This window comes from Anomalospiza imberbis, chromosome 16 (assembly GCF_031753505.1).
Source record: "Anomalospiza imberbis isolate Cuckoo-Finch-1a 21T00152 chromosome 16, ASM3175350v1, whole genome shotgun sequence".
NCBI classification, from domain to species: domain Eukaryota; kingdom Metazoa; phylum Chordata; class Aves; order Passeriformes; family Viduidae; genus Anomalospiza; species Anomalospiza imberbis.
The window spans coordinates 12,759,095-12,782,317 of record NC_089696.1 but is presented as its reverse complement, the minus strand read 5'-3'; the positions used below and the strand labels follow the sequence as shown (position 1 = coordinate 12,782,317).

The 23,223-nt window shown below is 41.3% G+C and overlaps 1 protein-coding gene across 1 annotated transcript in view; it reads right to left on the bottom strand.

The window, feature by feature from the left end:
• The window catches only part of SDK1 (sidekick cell adhesion molecule 1), a 385,938-nt gene extending 364,331 nt beyond the window's left edge, over positions 1-21,607 (bottom strand). The window contains exon 1 of the mRNA XM_068207135.1: positions 20,041-21,607. Within this exon, the coding sequence (XP_068063236.1) occupies positions 20,041-20,500 (460 nt within the window). The 5' untranslated portion in view covers positions 20,501-21,607. The remainder of the gene's footprint in view (positions 1-20,040) is intronic.
• Between the last annotated feature and the right edge of the window lie 1,616 nt (positions 21,608-23,223).

The window sequence follows — 23,223 nt, the reverse complement described above, 5'->3', positions numbered from 1 at the left end:
GCTTCAAGCGGCTTTCAGGCTGCCTTCAACTGGATATGCCCCAGCACTGGCTGTTCATCTTCTTGTGATGATTGCAAAGCTTCCCGATACCTGCAGCGGCGCCGTGGGTGACACAGCCCCATGGCCCCACGGGGACAGCCACAAGCCGCAGATCCTTTGACATCGCGCTCCCCCAGAGCTCCAGTCTGATGTATAGCTTATTAACTCTAGGAGATTTGGGAACAGAAGCGCTAAGTAACTTCACAGTTTAAAAGAAGTCGCACGATGCATGATGGAAAAAATCTTCTGATTGTCCGTTCCCTTGAGCTTTCCTTCTATTCTTGAGTGTTTGTGAGAACTCAGGATTGCAAATTTCATGCATTGGGTCTCTGATCTCCTGGCTTGTCCTGAAATGTGAACTCTGGTCCTACAAAGAGTTTTCTTTGGCAAAAGTATGAGCACCTATCTAAACAAAAATTCCCATTCTAAAGTCTTACACTCCTGCTCTTCTCTTTCGGCCCATTTCAATTTTTTTAACCCCACTCCAACACCTTTTTTTTTCTTCACCCAATGAAAATTCCTCCTTCTCCCTGCAGCTAAGCACATGCAAGCAGTCTTCTTCCAAATTAAATAACTTTCCTTGGGGAAAGAAACTCAAACCCTCCAAGTCCAATTAATAAAGCAATAGAATTTTTCTTGAGCCACAGGTACTATTTCCTTAAACTCTGAAATCTTCCATCTTTTCTACACTGCAAGATTCTTACTTTGATACTGGCCTGCAAGCATGCAGTCCTGCAAGAGGAGCACTTAATGCAACTGCTATGAAGCAAGAAGGAAGCTGGACTTCAGTCTCTGATAACCAAAATTCTGTAACTCAGTTTTATCTTAAGAACTAAGCTAATGGGAGTTTCCTCCCCAGCTGAGCAGTCCTGAGGAATTCATACCTCAGGGAATGCTGGGGGTGTCTGACCTAGCAAATGTTCAGACCTAAAAGATTCTCATCAGACATCCCAGAAAGGTGACTGACTTCATCATGAGAATACACTGAGAATTCACCAGACTGCACAGAATCACATCTGGAACGAGCAGAAAACTCCACCATCACTCCTGACCGAAGGCTGCAAAAGTGCTAGTGCCTACAGAAGGTTGTTTTCTCGTGGTGTTTTTGTTGTTGTGTTTTGGGTTTTTTTTCTAATGAAGGTCCTAACTGCCAACTCTTCCTCCGCACCCTTAAGACTTTCCAAACAGTTTTCCAAAACTTGGCTGAATAATCTCTTGAGGACACAGTTTGGATATGTGTTTACTTCACTAACAAAGGACAGCTCAGTTCCGTTCTTTTCAAATTTCAATGCAAGCAGCAAAGGCTCATCAAACCCATGAAACAGAAAAGGATTATGGATAGCAGGTGTCCAAAATACCATCTACTTTAGCAATCTGGAGTACTGGTAGCAGCAAAAGCAATTAGACTCTGAACTCAAGAAAATTTGTTTTTTATAGCTCGGATAGTTAAATAGTGAACAGATTGACAATGGAATATCTGGAATCTCCCTTCCTGAAGTGCTTAGAAAACAGATTAAATAAATATCTGTCAGGAATTGTGTTGGTATGATTGATCCTGCCATAGCCCATGAGAATATACTGTTGAACCTTTGAATCCCCTTCCAGCCCCCCTGCTTTCTTCTTCTGAGTCACTGAATTGTAGCATCTGCATCATTGTGTTTTAGTTAATTTATCTTTTTAAACCACACTCCAAATTAAACATATTTACTTCAGCCACGAAGCAGCAGATGATCACAAAAAACTCGTAGCCTTATGGCCATGGTGGGGAAGAGTGAGCCTGGAAGAGGGAGATTCCAGCAAGGTGAGGGGCTCAGAGGCAGGTGTGAGAGGCTGGGAAGGTGTGCTGGTGCCAAGGCACTGCACCGAGGCAGGGAGCTGTGTCTGCCACTCCTGCCACTGATGGAAAAGGACAACACCGGGAGGATTGGCTGCCAGTGCTGAGAGAGTCTCTTTACACAGGACACTGAAGCAGTGTCCAGCAGCAGCAAGGGCTGGCTGTTCCCAAAGGGAGAGCAAAGCAGGACCAAGTGTGATCCCAGGCCAGGGGTGTCCCCGGCATTCAGGTGCAGCCCCAGAGCACCTGAGCACAGCAGGGAGAGGAGGAACAGGGAGTGGAACCCGCTGACAACCCCAGACAGGACAGGAGACAGTGACACTGGGGCAGAGCAGAGACAGAAATGGGTACAGGGACAGCACCAGGCACAAGGTACATCTGAGGGACCCATCCAAACTCTCACACAGGGCTGGGATCTCTCCAGCAGGTAAGGACCAAATTCCCACTCCTGAGCTGAAAGGGAGCTGGGGGCCCAGGGGTGGAGGGTGTGGCTGGAGGGTCCCGGTGAAGCTGCTCAGGGAAATCGTGACCTAACGTCCCCAAGGCCCTGACGGGCTCAAAGCCTTCATGTACACTGAGAGAGGCAAAGATGGCAGGCGGACCACAGCCACACCTCCAGTCTGTCAGTCCAAACAGAATTACTCCAGACAGCTGCTAATTCTGACCACCTCAAGCTCTGACCTTACTAAATGCAGACCACTTTGTGTCAAGTCAAAACAAGACTAGAGATGTTAGCAGAAAAAAAGATGCCCTGACTAGAGAGCAAAAACATGTGACAAAACTTCAGTGATGCTCCTGACAGTTTTTGTAAAAATATTAAACTACTGGCCCAAAAGTACAAGAAATTCTGCACACCACTCAAAAATCTCAAAAAAAAAAAAAAAAAAAAATTCTAAAGCAAACAAAGCCAAGCAAGACCAATAAGAATTTCTTCATTTACCAAGAATAATGTACAGAAATTTTTTATTATCAAAGACCTCAAATGACTGAGAGGGTTTTTTTTAATACAAATTATATAATTGAGTAGGGTAAGGCATGCTTGACTTATCAATAATATCACTTCTCATGTAGCTGAAATTAAGCTTTTGCTGAAGTACCACACTGAATTTGGCCTATGAAAAGAGTATTCATTTTATTAGTTTTAATAAAATTGTATGGAATTATTGTTCAATGATTTGAGTATGGGACTTAGATAAATGAAAACTGTAATCAAACCAGCCTTCCAAAACCAAAAACAATGAATTAATTCTTGGAAATGTTCTTCAGCATCAGTTTCTAGCAAAGAACCCTTTCACACCACAACTCAGGTCAAACTGCCTGTAGCTCTCTTGCCCCGGCTTAGCAAGTGCCTCTCATGTTGCTAAGATGGAGAGAAACGTTTTTTAGAAAAGGCAGAAGTGTACATGTAACAACATTAAATTGCAGGTAATCTGAACAGAGAACAGTTAACAGTAAAAGCAACTAATTTTAACATATTCTACTATTTAAGATCTAACAAGTGGGTCTATGCTCTACCCAGCTCTTCGACATCTGCTTCAGGCAGTTCAAATCACAAACCCAGCTTCAGTGTCACTGGAGAGAGCTGAGCACTTGAGATTCTCAGCAGCTGCTTCCAACAAGGAGTGCAACACCTTGGATAAGGTTAGCTGGAATATTTCAAACTGCACACGTGATTCAGAGGGCAGGGACAAGACCATGGAACCTCCCACTTGAACTCTGCACCATTACTGCAGATTATTCCAAGGTACTCAAGACAGTTTTTCAATTCAGAATTTATCTCTGCACAGCACTGTAGAATGGGGAACAGAGGGAGATCAATGACAGTTGTAACAGAATAAATTTCAAAAAGGGGAAAAAGACAAATCTCCTTCCATGTAAACAGCAGTATGATTGCAAAAGTAACTTTTTTTTCCTGGAGCTTTTTCAGTTCATTTAGTTCAGGCTTTTCAGTCATTGGCTCTATACTAGCGAACACCTACAGAATTTGAATTTATCATTTTATTTTCCTTCTTTTCCTAACACAATGTATGTGACTAAGTCCTAGCTGATAGATTAAGGGGTCATTTCAGTCAATCTTTTAAACTTGTTTTGTGATATTTTTTTCTTTCCTGACATTGCTCCATCCCCTCTGAGAAAATAATCTTAATTATTTCTAAGCTAAATATCCTTTTAGATATATAAAACTATTTAAAATACAAACATATGTTAAACTAAGCTTTGCTCTTTTATTCACAAGTATTTATCTGCAATTTTTCCATCACACCAAGCCCCAAAGAAATGTTGTCTGAAAGGGAACAAACACAAAATTAACAGAACCTCCAAGACCTCTTCAAACATCTGTCTGCTTATAACACAGATAAATACCCCAGATACTTCTCAAAGTCTTCTAAGTATGGTGCCACTGAACATACTAATTTTCCCTGCCAATTGTACATTTTTATGTACTAGAAACTAGGTTGATGTCAAAGAACTGAAAATTACAAACCATATGTCACACCAGAAGCAGCTTATAAAGATTAGCATATTTATAAGACAAAAAATGCATTTTAAATAATGCAAATATGAAAACATCTTTTTATTTGTAAAAGCATTTTTTCCTCAAATCAACCTAAAGTATGCTTTTCTACATCACTTTTACAAGATCAAAGAAATTAGATTTCATACTCTAAGAAAGATCTTAGAGTAATATCTGATATTGTGGAAAATGCCAACAATCAATAATTTATCCTTTCAAACTGTAATTCTAGGCTCTAAACAATAATCCATTTTTTCAAAGATAAAACACAGAAGTCAGTCAATTTGGTAATGGTCATAATGGCCCAAAACATTCCAAGCTGAAAACCACACAGGTCAAGACTGAACTTAGAACTCTAGTTTTTAATTGAAATCCAGTATTTTTGACACAAACCTATTTTTTCACATTTGTGTCTCAATTCATTTCTACAAACTTTTTAGACCAGCACTTTTAAAACTTTTTAAAGCCCATTCAGAAAGTGTGAAAAGCTATGCTAATTGAAGATGAACAATAAAAACCATGTGTTTTCAGCACATGACCAATATGCAAATTAAAATGTTATTAAAACCAAAACTAGTGGACAATTAGCAAGATACGCTTATCGTTATTATGGTCATTAACTCTCAGAGCAGCTATAAAGCCAGAATAATATTTGTCTGCCTCCCAGAGATGTGGTTCCCTGCAAAGCTGAGGGACCGACATGAACTTCAAAATTCCTCATGAATTTTGTTGTATTCCTTGTGTTGCTAATACATCGTTTAGCAAATTGAATTATCAGAATGATCACAGAATCAGTGAGGTTGGAAAAGGCCTCCAAGATCATCGAGTCCAACTGCTGACTGATCACCACCTTGACCAGCAGACCATGGCACCAAGTGCCTTCATTTTTTCTGAAACACCCCCAGGAACAGTGACTGCAGCACCTCCCTGGGCAGCCCCTTCCAATGTTTCACCACCCTTCCAGTGAAGAAATTCTTCCTAAAACAGCAGGCCAGATAAAACTGTGTGCTAGTTAAATATATATTCTACCTATTATTTGTTACACAGGAGTCCTCATAAAAAATTCTCAGAAAAAGTTTTCAAAATGCGAAAACTGACTAAAAGTAACTTTCAGTAATTAAAAACACTAAAAAAACAAATTGTAAAGATTCCCTTGGATGATGAGGCCAGTCTTCCTCATTACTGTGGCATTCATTTTAAAAATCTAAGGCCCCAAGTATCAGATTTTTTTATATTGTTAGCACTGCTCTATGAACTAGTCAATATAATAAAGTCTCTAGCAAACTCTGATCAAACCATATGCAAAGGTTTGATTCTTCTGTCTTTATAATTCTCTTCAACTGCACTCACACAACTTTATGATGCACCGCTAATAATCTGTAATAGAATTAAATGGGTACTTTCCAGGAAGTCAGCAGTACAGCTACAAGGGTATTTTTGTTGCACAGTTCTTTTAACGTACTATTCATAGCTGAGAAAGTACTTTAATTTCCCTAATTAGCTGTTCAGCAATACAGAAATATGCTAATTAAAATCTATTTCTCTTCTCTTAAATTTTGTCATGCTGTCAAACAGATACAAAAAATGAATGAACGAATGATATTTGCAATATCAGTGCAATATTGACGTTGTGCAAGTGCTCCACCAGCACTTGCTCCAGTTATTTTGCCTTGAATGAGTTTGCATTGTTTAATTGTTCAGAACTTAATAAACAAATCTGTAGATTATGTATGAAGAGGATATGATATGAATAAGATCCAAGATGGTCAAATAGTGATCAAGACACTATAGAAGATAAATGATGAGGAATTCCTCAGCCATTCTGACCACAGTACTCAAATTCTTCTACCTGCAGCATTATAACTGGAAGTGTTAAAAACAGGGGATCCAGGAGATGGTCTGTGCTAAGTAGGTACCATTTCAATATAGTTTTGGGATGTGCTATTTTAAAGTGTAACAACACTAATCCTTGCTTGATGTGCAGGAGCTTGTGGCTTCCCTGCAATCTCAAAGATTCCATGTTGATTTAGATAAACAGGTCAGACTTCCTGGCACCAGAGGAGCTCCAGGGTGAGAGAGACAATTGCATAGGCCTCAGGATCAGAGCAGAGCTCTGCCCTCCATAACCCCCAGAGACCTGCTCAGAGAAAACCCTCGGCAAGAGCCCACGGCTTTTAGCTAGTTTTCCTTTTGAACTTTTTCCCCTGTACCTCACAGTTGTGAGATATGTGTTCTATTCTCTGCCCAGGTGGATGGCATCAGGAATTTATAGATAAGAATTCATGAAAGATCCTTCATCTTCCAGCATGGAAAAAGCCATTTATGCAGTATCTCTGTTTTCTCCCACACAGGACATCCATTCTGCTAACCAAAGTCTCTGCACTAGCTACAAAAGAAATAAATTAACAAGCAACACCAAAAAACTCAATCAAAGGCAGGCAAAATAAAAATGAGTAAAGGAAAGCTCTGGGAATACGGAATGCTTAGGTTTACAGGAAGAAGCTTCTACAGGAGAAAAAAGGTACATAATGAAATATCATGAATTCTCTCAGTGATTTTTGAAAGCACGATAACTAGAGGAAATCCTTTTTATTTACTTGCATTTTTCTGGACTGTGAAACACCTAAAAGCTGGACAACTCTAAATATTTGTGTTACTGAGAACACATATCTTTCCTTTGGATCTAGGTAAAGGAAAGGCCAGAGTTCAGAATAAATACTGCCTTCTTGAGATTAGGGGATCTACATATCTGGAACAGCCAAGTACAAGCAAATGCAACCCAACAGTTCAGTATTGCTGTTTCTGTCTGGAACATCTTCATAAACAACTAGTAAGATTTAAGACTTGGAAAAAATATCTAATTTTATTAAACAGCTCACACATATTCAGTAGAAGATTGATGGTTATGGCTTTTACTAACTTGAGGACCCATCACACTGCTCTGTGCAACTTGATAAGCAACATTAGTCAAAACTTACTACATTTTTTTCCTTACTGTACATATTTCCTTCATATACATATGAAGATACTGACACATGTCTTGTCTTTTCCTGGTTCAAACAAAATTTCTCTTTAAAAAATGCATCATGGTTTTTATCATGTCAACAATCTGATTCTGTTTATTTTCTTAAACCTGTTATACAGAGCAAGATTACGACATGAAAGAAACCAACCCAAAAAAGCAGCAAAAAAGCAACCATAAAACTAAAATTGAAACCAAAACATGGGACTCCTTGACTTTATTAAGAACTGCTATGAAACCTGTGTATCTCAAAAGTCAAGTATTTCATCAAAAAATACTTAGATTTCAACAGACTTTTTACCTGGAAAGCGTATTACTTCCATTACCAATCTGAGTGAGGGGACAGACCAATATCTCAGTTCCTGAAACCTGCTGAAACACATCCATTTCACACAGAATCCCCCACATTTGTTTAAGTGCAAAAAAAAAAACAAAACAAAGAGTGACAGTAAGAAGAGGAGAGCAGTTTACACATTGACACTGAAGAACTTCATTGGAATGAATCTGTATAACTTCAGTAACACTTATTAATAAACCCCATTGTATACATTAATTCTCTTACCAAACAAGATTTAAAATCATCCCAACACAACTAAAGCTTTTAAATGTCTAAAGGAAAATAAAGAATCTTGTAGCTGCAATACAAATATTTAAATCTTGTAACTCTTTAAAACTGTTTAAAGTATAAAGCACTATGTCAGAGAATGTTTCTAACATGTAATCTCTACAAAATGTAGGTTAAAATTAAAATCTCTTGCTTTCATACATCACATTGTTCTATTAGTATAATTACATTTGTTATCATGTTCAACTAACTCATACAAATCTTACCCTTCCTTTTTATATTGGTTGAGATGGGCTCCTCCTACTGAAAGCATTCACTGCAATTAACTGAATCTCTGCAAGTTATAAAATACAAATGTGCACTATATAAGGAAAAATACAGTGCCTTTCTGTGCTACATGAATATGTAATAATGCACTTCATGTGATTCCCCACAAATTTAAAAACAGACTTAGTAAGTGACCAGTAGTTTTGAGAGACCATCCTTTAACATAGACTCAAAGAGAAAAGGCTTCAAAGAGCTTGAAACCTGTTGCCTTTAGCTGTTTCTTCAAAGATGGTACGTCTGAGAGCTCTGAACTCTTTGTTTCTGACAGAACTGCTTCACACACAGTGATATGAAAAAGCACCACTATAATTGAAAAACCACAAGTGTTCTGCCTCTAATACGATTACATTTCACAATGCAGATTTATGATATTTGAGATCTCCATTTAAGATCATGCCATTCCATACAGTTTCTCTGAGTCAATATACACGGTACAAAATGAAAATGCATTTACAGATGCAGTCATTTGCTGGTTTGAGCTGGGGATGAGTCAATTTTCTTCACAGTGGCTGGTAGGGGGCTGTGCTTTGGATTTGTGCTGAAAAACAAATTGTTGATAACACAGATATGATTTCGTTATTGTTGAGCAGCCCTTGCACAGAGTGAAGGCCTTTTGTGCTTCTCACCACCCTGCCAGTGAGGAGGCTGGAGGTGCACAAGGCATTGGGATGGACACATCCTGGACTGCTGACCCAAGGATATTCCAGACCATCTGGTGCCATGCTTGGCATGGGAAGCTGAAGGAAGAAGGAGGAATGGGGGATGTTTGGAATGATGGGTTTGCTTTCCCAAACCATCATTAATCACCAATAATGAGCTCTGCTGTCCTGGAGATGGCTGAGAACCTGCCTGCTGAGGGGACAATGTAAAGGGACACCTTGGGTTGCCTTGTTTGCACACACAGCTTTTGCTTTACCTGGTAAAATGTCTTTATCTCAACCCACAAGTTTTCTCACTTTTCCAATCCTCTTCCCCATCCCACTGCTGGTGGGGGAAGTGAGTGGCTTTGTGGTACTCAGTTGCCAGCTGGGCTTAAACCATAACAAGTCTTAAACACAAATCATGCCTAGAAATCTGAATTCAGCAATATATGCATCTAAATCACAAAAATACTCTGTCTACAAAAATCAGAACAGTAAAGGAACTTCTGACCAGCATTAGAAATGGAACTTCAGAAGCCTTGAACACACTGAAGACTTCAAAAAAAAACCCCAATATATCAATCACTACAGACAGTTCTTCATCTGTACAGTACATTCTACTGCCAACTTACTACATGAGTTCTGAGTAGCTGTGTCTGGTGTTCTATTTGCCTTGATGCAGCATCTAAACAAGCAGGCAAACACACAGTTTTTTTCCGCATTTAGCCGTTCTCCAGAATTTCAAGACAGCTGAGATTGCTGGATGTCTGGAACAGAGCTGCAAATATGTATGAAGGCAACATTTGCCTTTCACTCAGAATAGAAGATTTGACTGAATTATGAGAATGCCATATCTGGCAACTCCAGTACTGGTTTGGGGAGCTTTTCAGTCAAGGCAAGAACATGTGCTTAGAACTGCACTGTAACTTTCATCTTGTCTTGTACTTATTTGCTGTCTTTTCTCAGTTTCATTTATATATATATATCTCCATCCCCATTTTCTTTGTCACATGTTTAAAGTTCCAACAGAAGTCTTCTGGTAACCACACAGATCTGGATGTTAATGAAATGAGTGACAACTGAGTGCACTGCACGTGCCCAACACCAACACGCACTAATTGGTTACAGAAAATGTGCAATATGCCGTAATTTACCAAAGCACCAATGCCTAATCACTTCACACTGCAATGAATTTCAAGCAAACATGAGTAATTAAGCCATTATTTTTAATAAAGTGACAGCTAGCACTTTCTCCACTCTAGTGAACATTTGCACAGAAGTTGGTTTAGCAGTGTTTATAATGTCCTGCAGCTCTGTAGAAAGGCTCTTAGAACATGAAGAATTCTTTCAAGATTTGTTGTGACATGTATGAACATTTGTTCACATGTTAAATGTGGAAATGCAAAATTACTCAGCATCTCCTTTTTTATATACTACATGAAAACTTCGACTTCACTTGTCAATTATATGGATGAGAACCTTCCATATCTGCCCATGGGATCACTTACAGAGCCATCTTGTCTTTCCTAAGTGGCTGCTCCAATATTTTTTTATATACTGGATTTGAGCCATTTAAAATATTAAAAAAAATAAGTTTTAGATTTGACCTGGACTTCCTTAAGAGAATCATTACGATTTTCACTCTTTGAGTTTAAACGGGCACAACAGTTAACACTGAAGGTTTTTACTGATACCAGCACACCATAAATATGTCTTGTTCAGGTTTTGGGTAGCAGAAGACAGAGCTACATCCAGTATATGAAAGCTGAAAATTATACTCACAAGAAACCTGAATGGGATTGACAAGGCATCATTTTAATTATGATGCGTTTATATAGTGAATGTAACGTTGAATTACCAGCACTTGAAATTCTGAGTTTGACACGAGTGCCATTGACTCAGAATTCTTAACTGAAGATTCAGAAAAATATGCTTCAATATTTGACCCATTAAATGCTAATAATAAGCCATATATAATTAATTAAATCTGAGTAAGATTGCTATCAACACTTGTATAGAGAAACTTGAAATGAAGATGTTAGGTACTACATAAACAGCTTGGAAAAAAGTTTCCAAAATACAAATCTTGCTTTGTTATTCACTGCTGCTTCAAACTTGTGTATGAATGAGAGGTTTATCTTGAGAGTCACTTGAAATTTTTCTGTTGATGACTCCATTAAACAACAGCATCACTGGCCTATCTTGTAATTGAATTAAGCTAGAGTCAATTGACCTATTCTCCCATTTCCCTGAAACGGAACACCTAAAAGTGAAATTTTAGCCTTGTTCTATGGATAATGAGCACTAGCATGATTAGGCTCTATGAACAGGAAACATCTTCTCTCAGTCGACTAATTTTATGAAGTTACTATATAAAATATGTATTCTTTTCAAGAGGAGGAAAAAACCCAGAACAAAACACTAACCTCTCATTAGTTCTTAAAAGCTAAGAGCCTTGCACAGAAGTTCCAAGTGAGAAGACAACACACAACCTTAAAAATGAAGTCTAAGATAAAAAGAAAATATTCTTTCTACCTAAAATATGGCATTTTAGAAAGCTATAGTTGCACAGGCCAATGCAGGAAACTAATTTAACAATAATCCACATACTTTCTTCATTTAAGATACATCTGATGTTGTTCACAGGTAGACAGTTATGTTTGTAAAAACAAAACAAATTCTAGAGAGAAATGGCAAATTAGTTTATAGAATTTAACTTAAAACCTGGTGCTTGAAGTGGCATTAAAATGGTTTTTAATTTCAGTTACTCCATCTTCAAAAACAAATCTAATGTCTTCACGGCAACAAAAATAGCAAATGATGAAACACAGGAGCTACTGTTCCTGATCTCTCGCCTCTTAGACTTATCTAACATTTAAAACAAATGCTGGGATAATCTACCATTAAACAATCTTCCTGCTCATCTGCTCTCCAGATGACAAGGCCTCCAGCCCAATAAAAGCCCTGCTTAACACAATGCACGTGTCCTAGAAAAGGCACTCTGTGTCCAGAGAGAGGATCATTCCACAGGCAGGACCTGCTCCACACTGCAAGTGCAGAATCAGAGGGTTTAAGCCTCCTCCTCAGCCTGTCCCTAGCAGGAGGCGTTACTTGTAGACAACAGCACGGAGGAGCACTAATCTGAGAGCAGAAGCACACTGGGATAGAGGCTGTGTCAGCCTGAGACAAAGGGATAAAGACAACAGAGGGAAGGGTGAGACACACAGATGGAGGTGCACACAAACAACAGCACTGCCTTCACCATGGCACAGCACTATTGCCAGAGCACTACCAGCAAAGCTGCTGTAAAAGTTTTTTTATGCATCACAACATAAAACAAAAGGGCCAATCACTTTCTCCTCAACAACAGGGACAGAGGGGAAGAAAGCACAAAGGTGCTGGTTTGCAAATGTTACATTCACATGATAGGTAAGATCTGGGTTTATTCAACCTCTTGACCCTGAAGGAAAGGAAACAGTCACAAACAAGAAAACTGTTTGTTGTACCTCTACACACACAGATTCAAGAGGACTTAAACTTATCAGTACACACATTTAGAAATACTGATGCAGAATTCCCTTCACCTCCACCCAAGCACTTCAATACTCCAGCAATATGTTCCATGTTATGATAAATGTATTATTCTTGAACTGAAGGTATGGCACTGCACTATACATTTCTTTTCCAATAATCATATACCATTTAGTTACTTCAAAGTATTTAATCATGAATGGCCTTTGCAGTTCTTGACAGATAAGAAATAAGAAACAGAGACATTCATTCCCCAATGCACCAGCAAGACTGCAATGACATTGTTAGAACTGAGTCTGTGCTTAACACAAATGTTAGGTGAGCAAACAGCACTAGTTTAACAAAATAATTTTTTCTAAGTGTCTAAACATATTAAATATTTGCACTAGAGTTCCATTATTTCCTTAGCACCTTCTCTTAAAAAGTAGCATTGCTACTGAGTTGATCTCCTATGAACTCAATGCCAAAACCACATATCAAAACCACAACATTCTCAGCTAATAAATACACAAAATTTGACAAATATGAACCTGAGGATGAAAGCAATGTTACCAGAACTTCTGGATCTTTGTGTAATAATGAGTTACAAACTTCAATTGCAGCCCAGAATCAATGTGGGACCCTTCTGACAACACACACTGGAGCTATGTTATCATTATTTTCTACTTTCTGGTCCAAGACAGCAATACCCAACAAATTCTTTTTTAGGTAACGTGCTAGACCAAGGAGTTTATTAGGAAAAATATACGGCTTAGGGCTTAAAAGACCATAAAGTGGTTTAAAGAGACCTAAGGGACATTGATTTATCTACCAGAATCAACTTTCTCTTCAGGCTGCTGCAATAGAGCATGGAAATGAGAAAAACAGGATTAAGGAATCACATTATCTGCATAAAAAGCTCTAATGCTTTATTGTTTATAAAAATGACACTTCAAAAGTTATCTGAATGGTGTGACGTAAGATTGTACAATCCACTTCCACATCTTGCATTAAGTGCTATTAAAGACTTCCTTTAATCAGAGTTGTTGGAGGTCACACCTCCCCTTTTTAACCCTGTGCATTAGATGGAAACATTAAAAAGTAATAATGGTGGAATTTGCAACTTAAGTTACAAAGTTTCTTTTTGTTTGAGAAAAAAGTATTATTCCTATCATCAGCCTACATAATTGAGATATCAGAGGATTAAGGGGGATTTTTATATTACTTAAATTTACCATCTACCTTATAAACTCGGGTTGGGAAGACTCCATCCAACAGAGAGAAAAACTCACTGAAAGAGACTTCAGAGAAAAAAACTAAAGCTAAGCGTTCTAAACCACCTCACTTCACTATTTTCTCCCCAGGAGCAGCAGCCTCCATATATTTGTAAGAAGTCAGGCCATGTGCACTGCCTTGTGTTTTGTCAGAGTTGGAAAATTCCCCCCCAGCTGAAGCTGATCTTAGGAACACTGCCAGGGTCATGGCCCAGCCAGGCTGTCCGGGCAGTCCTGTCACCTCATTGTCCCTGATGCCTGTGTGACCAAAGTCTCTGCTAGTCCAGGGAGCTGAACAGCTGAAAACTAAAAACACTCCCCTTAAAAAGCCAATGGATCTACATTTCTAATCTTAGTGAGGGTGCCATTTGTATTGCACCTCGGGGGCATTTCGCTGCTAAAACACAATTAGCAACAGACCAGTGTCTATTCTAGGAATAGATTTGTTATTTTCTGTAGTGAAACCAGAACAAAAAAATCTCTCTTTGTAAACCAAAAATACAAATGCTCAAGATATGATATGCAAGTATCACATACATCTAGAGGTCAAGAATCTGTGCTGTGAGCAGATCCTACAAATCCAGTCACGTATGTTTAAAAGCAATGAAGCTGGTATCACTCTAAAATAAAAGGCTCCTCCCTTCTCAGCCATGTCACCCTTTGAACCTTCTGGGGCTGTGACATTCCAAAGGCCATGTCTGTAAAGGAATTGCAAGGTCTTACTTTACTCCAGGGGCAGCTATAACTTCAGAAACCCCAAGTTCTTTGGGAGCAGGCCTTTCCATGAAGTTACATTTTTGTTCTACTCAAGCTCTATGCATGGTGAAGGGTCATCTTTGAGGCACGTGCAGCAAAGAGACTTTATTCACTAGAAAATATTCACTTGATAGTCAGAAATAGAACCCAAATCTCCCCAATGACTTGCTTTCCAGCTGTAATAACTGTAAGTAGTCTAATCCAATGCCACACTATAGCTGCTAACAGTTCTTCCTTTGGTTCACACAGAAGTCTTCTTGTGCTGAATTTAAAAGATTTCAAGCAAATGAAAGATGGAGCCAAGCACTGACAAGAAAACAAAATACTGAAAAACTGATCAGTGGGCAGCACTCAGTCTCAGTTCTGACTGTGTAGACAGGAAAAATAACAGGTAACAATTTAAACTTAATAATAATGTACATGCATTAAGAATTTGTATTAAAGATGCAAAGGTACCTTATTCTGGCATTTTATAATCTCTACACAAATCTTATGAAAATTGTTCTAGTTCTTATGTTTTAACTTCAACAAAACACAATCTTGAAAATATCAACTATCATAAATTTTTTCCTTAAAAGCTATTTAAATACATGTTATGTATGTACATATGCAGAGGGAGGAGGAAAGGCCTATTTCTGTAATGAACTCAGCATGAACAAGATTTTGCTCCATGAGGAATCTAATTGCCTCTAGTCAGCCCACAGATTCATCACAGCACAAAGGTCTAGCTGGACCAAATAACCAGGCCATCCAGAATGTGATGTTCAGGTAAAGCTGTATAGAAAGTTGATAAATGCATGGAAATCTTTTGAGTCAAGAATGTGTTGCAGACTTGTACATGTATGGTGATAAGAACAATAAGACAATTAAAAAAAAATCCCTCTCAGATCTGCAAAAGCCCAATCCCTTCATTTAACAGCTTCCTGATAACTCATTTGAATTTATTTTTAGTATTTCTATGGTTTGTTAAAGAAATGTTTAAAATATTAGACAACATTTACCTTTGTTATTCAAAATACATGACTATGCACAGAGATGGCAGAACCTTCCAGAACAACTTTTCAAGGACACAGATTTGCCTTCTGTTCTTCATAAGTGAGGTGAAAGCCACAGAGCAGAGCTACCTCAGCCTCTCTCCACAGCCAGGCCATTCCTGCTCTGAGCATCTCCCAGCAGTGCATGAACACAATGATTGTAAACACCCATTACTTATGGTCTCCCTTCAGCTCTACCAGGACCATTACACTGCACTCTCAAGGAATCATCTGAAACACTGCACTTGGAATGTTAATATTATGTGCTCACAGCTCTTTGAACTTGCTCTAAGAAGTCTTAAGAATAGGTACTTTTCCAGCAAAATATAAACATACAAAGCAAACCAAGAGTTACCACAGTAGAGAGAGTGAGAAGTCGCATGATCTGGCCACAGAAAATGCCAACTATCTCCACCCCAGTTCTGTTTAGACTGGGCCTGGATTTACTCCTCCAAATCAATTGCTTAATTATTATAATTATATACACAAAAAATTCAACTGCTTTAAAACTAGCATATACTTTAAATGCTCATCTAAAGAAAAGAAACACAAAAGGCAATACAAAATCTTGAGGTTTCCAATAAAGAGTAACAGAGTTTTTTTAGTATTAGAAATGGTTCCTTCTACATTTAATTAATATTTTTTTTCATTCTGCAGTAGGTATTGCCCTAACATTTTGCCATCTCTCCGTCCTTCTAACAACCAAATAATCTATGCACATTGTTTATTATCTCTGCACCTTATGCAGTTTGAAAAGGCTTCTTACTCTCAGCATATTTATAATACACCAGATCAAATATTTGAATTAAGGAAGTTGGGCCCCAGAAATATTTTCATCTATCTACTGGGTCATGGCTTCTTTCAAAGTATAATGCATATAAATATCACCTTAAATGTACATCCAGGTATTTGTAGAATTCTGAATACAGATTTGATTAAGTAGCATAAAAAGATTACAGTTCCATTGCCATAAAACTAAGAAAAATCAGACAAGCTTCTCTTTCTTAATATTTAAAGATACCAGGCTCCTGCTGGAGAAGCTTAAAGCTTTGCTCTGCTTTTATCTGTTTTAAAATCTTTCTGAACAACAGCTATCAATCCAAAGAAATATATTTTCAAAGTATACTTTCATTCCTCAACAAAAGATAGACATTGGGAAGGTACTTAAATCCATTAAGATGCATGTAGAGTAGCCTCTAGCAACTTCCAACCTATTTTAAATAAGCAGAATTTTTCTATTTCCATACAAATATTCCAGTAGTTTAGTAAACATTTTGTACCTCAGTAGGCATCAGTGTTTGTTAATCTCATACATAAGGAATAAATTCCAAAGCTGCAGGAGCTCTGTGTATTCCCAGGACTCTGCCCAGGCATGCAGACCCCTGAGCCAGACTCTGCAGGAGGATGTTCCTCCAAGTACAGTAGGCAGCCACTGGGGCCAAATGATTCATTCCTACCACCACCTCACAAAGTCTAATTTGATAATTATAGTGATTATCAATTAGCATCTCATCACTATTTGATGACACACGATGACTTGAGGCTAACTAGCATCTCGTACATCATTTAATAAAAATGCCATGAAAAGAGGGCTGGTGGCAGAGGCCAGCAGGCAGAGAGAGCTGAGTAAACAAAGGGATGTGCAACAGTTTGGGGACTCTTACAGGTTAGTTTTCCTGACATGGGCCAGTGCAGACAGATCCCCAGTGTGAGGGGGCCCTGTGCAGAGCCCTGACCATCACAGGAGTGGGAGCTCCATTCCCAGCCTGGGACAGGCCACAGCCTTTGTCTTCTGTACCTGGAAAGTCACTCCCACCCTGAGAAGGTCTGCACAACAGCACTAAGGTTCAAAGAGAATCCTTCGTTACTCAGGACCCCAACCCAATGTACATTTTAGACTCATTAAACTCCCTTTAAAAAGAAAAAAGAAAGCAGATAAATTTTACACTGAAATATGTAACACAACTATCAGAAGACAGAACAGCTGAAGACCTAAGCACAAAATGAATTTACAAGTGGTTTTGTCTACAGTTCACCACCAGATCAGCTTTCACATGGATGATCATTCAAGTCTAGAGAATACTCAACCAAACTGTTGCAGCTGAAACTCATTTCTTCTGTTCATCTTGAAATGTAAGTCACTTATCTCAACAACTTTACTTGATCTGTTTCCTAGGAATGAAGAACCTGCATTTCAGTATGCCAGAAATACTTCTTATGTCTTTAATGCTGGAATAGTTATTATGGAAACATTAGCTAGTTATAGCATTGTATTACGATTCATTCAGAAGAGCCATGGCCCATATATTTAGAATGTTCATTTTTTTATCTTATAAAAAGATTGAAGTCATGTAATTCTCTCATGCATATGACCACATCATTCCATTAGAAACTTCTGTGGCTGTAGCAGAATTTCCATTTTCATGAAGGACTTTTATACTGTCATCTTCTCTCAAAGTAAATTTTTGCATAAAAATGATGAATGTCTTAGAATCCATTTGAATTCAGAGTGCAAGAAGAACCACAAGTTATAAATTAATACAAATTTTGTGAAATTCCAATAAAAGCCCTCTACATCAAGTCCTCCACACTGGTTTATGAGTCAAATAATTCTTAAGAGGACTAACTGTAATCTTCACCATTATATAAAAATTACAAAGTATTTTGTTTCTGCATTACATAATTTTTTGTCTTTCATTGTTTCATGTCTGCTATAGCTTTATCTGCCCCAATATTTTTTAGAAATAATATATCTTATTCTCTTCCCTTCCCCTCCTTGCCTTAAATACTCTTAGTTACTTAAAACTAACTTGGTGTAAGGACTTTTTTTCTGGGCTAGTTTGTATACACTACATAACTCCCTCAGATATACAGTACCTGAAACTGATACTACTGCAAATGCTGAGTAATCTGAAATAAGCTATTGAAAAATTACATTCTCCTATGCGCTAAACAAAAGTTTCAATTCACTTTTAATCCAGTAAGATGGCTAGTTTACTACTAACCATAGAAAAACTGGCATCTAAAATGATTCCTGAATCCCTGGCACTTAAAAAAACTCCTTTTATGATTTTTTTTTTTATTTTTTAATGTGAACAGCAAGAATCATCAGCTTTATCTGCCAACATGAAGTATCATATTGGCACCTATCAACAACAACTACCAAAAGAAAAAAAGCAAAAAGTGACGTGAATTTTAATTTGCAGAGATAATTATGTCAGGTATGGCTCATTTCAGGATAACAATACCCTGTTAGGGCTTGCAGGCCTCAGCAGAAGTAATTTGGGAATAGCAGTGACAGCATAAACAAAGCACTGAGAAAGGTTTATGAGGGTGGAGTCCATATAAAACACTGGATTAAATCTCTTCTGTATCCTGCGGCTCCAAACTTTCTGAGGATGCAGCAGTAAACCCAGAGCAGACAAACTACAGCAGACTTGGCTTCCAACTCCTCTTCTTCAACACTTGAGCCCCATCCACTTCTTACAACTGAATGCACCGTTGTTCCCCGTGAAATACTTGAAAACAAAGAGCTAAAACACAAAGACTATTCCCCTTCATGGAGTATGAACTTCCGCTTTTAATAACTAACTCCTGGTCCCACACGATACAGTTCTGCATTGTCCAGCACACCCCACTTCAGCCAGACAATGCACACAGCAATAAAACTCAACCCAGCAAAGAAAGTGAAAGCTGCGTTTGTTCAGCGTGTTATTTGGCGCAGCCAACTGTAATGCTTCTGCCTGCCATTTATTGTTTACTCTGTCAAAGGATTATTAAGAATTAGGCTACATTTGGCAATTTTTGAGAAGGGAATTTACATGCAAAGTGACTGACACTTGGTATTTAAAGTCTATTGGTCGACTCTGACCCTTCGTTTACAAGTGACTCATTTGACTGCAAGGATCTCTGATGTGGAAATGCTCAGATACGAATCAATTGCAGTTTTTGTCTCGGGTAAATGTTACTTGGCAATCCAAAAGAAATGAACAATGCTGAGACCGAGGCTCACATAGAATAGTGCTCATATGTTTAAAGAATTCCTTTTAACATGCCTGGTTTAGTTCTAGTCGGAGGATTTATGACTCCCCTTCTCCTAATAACTTATCTCAGAGCACAGTGGTTTTAAACACACACACACAGACACAGAGACACACACACACAAAACCAGCAGTTAACTCTTTTGCTGCCTGAAAGAACAGCACGGATGCATTTAAGTAAATTTAAAAAGCAGGTTTGGTGCTGATAGGGATTGTGATTCCCCGTGGGAGGTTGGGATAGGGTAAGGATAAGACTAGAAAGGGAGAGAAACATGTAGGTACAGTTTGCAAATCCCTGCTCCATAAAGAAACGATTGTGTGTAAGAAACGACCATTCCTACATGAATCAGCTCAGTGCGAATTCTGCAGCTTATGTCTGATAAGGATAAAAGTAAAAGGGTTTCTCTGTACCCGAGCAAGATTCCCTTCCTCTCAGAAGGCAGATGCAGCATTTCTATAAACAAAAAATGTCTCTAGCCCTACCTTGTGCCAGTGCTTGCAACATGTGGAGCTGAAGCAACAGAAACGCCCACCATCCCCGACAGAAGATGAAACAGAAGTTTAACTTTATCATCATTCCGCCTCGCCTGCTATTCCTTCGGGCAATAATTTCGCGATCCACCTTTCTTTCAACCGGTATTGCCTCACTGATGCCCATCCGATCCGACTGGCTGCCGCTCCTGCCAGCGCTTTGGTCATCGCTCATTCCGCACCCGCGGGCCGGGCTCTCTGTGGAGGGTCGGGAGCCTGTGCCCCGCGCTCTGGGGGGAAGCGAAGCCCCCACTTGCCAGGATCGGCGGGCTCTTTGATTTGTGCTCGCTCCGCCTGCAAGCCGGGAGCAGCGCTCCGTGTGCCTCCCGCTATGACAGTCGCCACCTAAGTCAATGTTTCTTGTGGAGGTATTGATTGCACCAAAACAACCAGTCAGAAATGTGAAACACATGTTTCTCTGCACTGTCACATCCGATGCCTTCAGCAGAGAGGCAGTAAGTTCACGGGCGTCAGTATTTCGGTAAATCCGGATCCTTCAGCGCATCGCAAACAGGAACAGGGAGAAACTGATCCATCTTAGCAGCCACCAGCAGACAATCCAGAGAGAACCTTTTATACCGCAACAGTGATGGAAACTGTTAACCCCGTCATTTTTGTGGAGCGTAGTGAGTTCTCCAGCATGTGTCCCATTCTCCTGTAAAAACCCTCCGATGGAAGTGTTAAATTCTCGCAGAAGTGAGGGGGGGGGGGGGGGGGAAGCGACAAGGAAAAAAAAAACTAATTGAAAGTATCTCGTTATTCCTTGCGCTAAGGATTTATTTCAGACAATTTCAAGATTAGCCATGCAGACAGAGTAGTCTCCCAATATCCCCGCAAAGCTCTGCATAGTTTATATTAATCCGATTTTCCTTGGAATACAAATCTCTACCGTCAATAGAAGGGTTTGAAGGGTCCTCGAGCAGGTAAATCAAGCAGCTCCGGCTGTGATTCCAGCTCGCTGTGCAGTCAGCCACAGGCCGGTGCCGGTGTCACTTGAACTCCTCACATTCAGCCGGAGGTAGGGAAAACCTCAGCTGATCCTGTCTCTCCTCGAAGGCTGGTTCCGATCCCTTCCTAGCAGGGAGACCACGACAAAAATCACCTCTAACAGGGAAAGCGCTTTTTCTCTGGCCGGTTGTGGACGCAGCAAGGAAGCAAACCCTCAGCTGGACAGTGTCCGGGGTGGGGGAAGCGAAAATCTCCCGAAACAAAGAGCAACAAGGTGAAATCCTCGCAGCTCTGCTGAGCCGGGCTCCTGCTCTCCGCGCTGATGCAGCCCAGGGATCCCGGTCCTTCCTCCGAGCGTCTCTCCCTCACAGGCGCTGTAAACACAAGGGGGAAAGCGCGATCACAACAGCGGCAGCGGCGGCAATAAAACCCAACCGAAAAAAAAAAAAAAAAAAAAAAAAAGGGAAAGCAAGCGCTGGAGGTTTTATATTTGAACAAAGCATCGGGGTATTGTTTCAGTCCCGCCTTCCGTGAAGGAAAAACTTTCGTGGGAGATTCCCTCCCCCTGCTCCTTGTTAAGAGAAAGGAAAGAATAGGAGTAGTTATAAAAGAAGTGCACCGAGGATAAAGGCGAGTTAAAAACAAAGCACCTAGGCGCGAAGTTGATCAAACACGAGCCCCGCCAGCTCGCGCCGGCCCCCGAAAGCCGCCTCAACTTTTCTCAGCGCCTCGGGCGGCGGCCGGCGCGACCCTGCCCGCGCCCCCGCCGTCCCCCCGCGCCCACCTCGGCGTCCCCGCCCCGCGTCCCGGCTCCCCCTGAGCTCCCTCCGAACCGGCAGCGGCGCTGCTGGCTCACCTCCCGGCTCCCCGCACGGCTCTCCCGCCCACAGCGCCTCAGCCCACCTTCCCCTGACCTACACCTCACCAGCGGGGCCGTATCTGGGCTGGGAAGGGAAGGGCTGGGGATGGGATGGGGGGGGGGGGGGGGGGGCGCGCATCCTGCGCGGGGCTGAGGGGGCGTGTGCGCGTGTGTGTTTTTCTGCACGGGTGCGTATCTGTACGTGTGTGCCACTGCCGGGACTAGGCGGTGCGGGGCTGGGGGCGGTATTTCAGTGCAGGTTCCGCAGCCGCGGGAGGGGTGTGGGGGGGGGACACAAGCACCGCCATCCCCATCCCCTCAGGCCGCCGGCGCGGCCGGACCTGCGCTCCCTCCGGCCGGGACGCTCATTGGGCGGCAGAGCGGGGCGGGCAGCGCGCGCGCGCGCCAAGGCGGGAGCGGGGCTGCGTCTCGCGCCCCGCTTGGCCCCCTCCGAGCCCCCTCCCCGCCCCGCGCGCGCCGGCCTGAGGGGACGCGGCCCGCGGTCCCCGTGGTTCGTCCCCGTCGCCATGCCCGTCCCCATCCCCGGCCCCGCGGTCCCGGCGGGGCGCTCCGCCGCCGCGTCCCCGCGCTAACAGCGCCCCCTGTGCCCGCGCGGCGGTGCCGCGGGCGGGGACACGCCGGGCCCGCCCGGACAGGCCGGGCCGCCGCCGCCTCATCCCGGCCGCGCTTCCCGTGCGCCGGAGGGCGAGGAGCAGGAATGTGGCGACAGAGCCGAGGGAGCCCCGAGGTGCGAGTTAACCCCGTCCCTGCGCGCTGGGCTGTGCGGTGCCGCCGCCTTCCTGAGCGCGGTGCGGTTGTGCCCCGTGGAGGGGAGCGAGGGCTGCAGGTTGGCAGAGCCAAAGTTGGAGCTTGGCTCCTGCTCCTTCTGCCTTTTTGAGAGGCGGTGTGTGATGATGGAGCCGTGCAGCAAACACTGTGTATTATCACATCAAACACAAGGTCATTTTCCCCTTTTATTAACAGCCGGTGTGATGGGTGTCTGACAGGTGGGTTACCCACGAAAGCATTTTTTTCTCATGTCTTTTTTATTTTACGGCATACAAGAAGGTAAAGCAGCTTCACAGTTCGCACTCCGGCGCAGGGGAACACTTTCCCTGGTTCCCTGGCAGGGTCTCCTGTGCCCAACACCTGCCCCTCAGCTGCCTCCCTGTCCAAGCCATTCCATCCATCAGCATCCAGAGCTGCAGGGCAGCTTTTCCTCCTGACTCTCCCTTTGTATCTCCCAGGTACATCTGTCTGCCAGATTCCCTCCTACGCCAGTGCCTGCTTCTTCCAGTATCCAACAGGTTATTAAGTTTTTATGACGT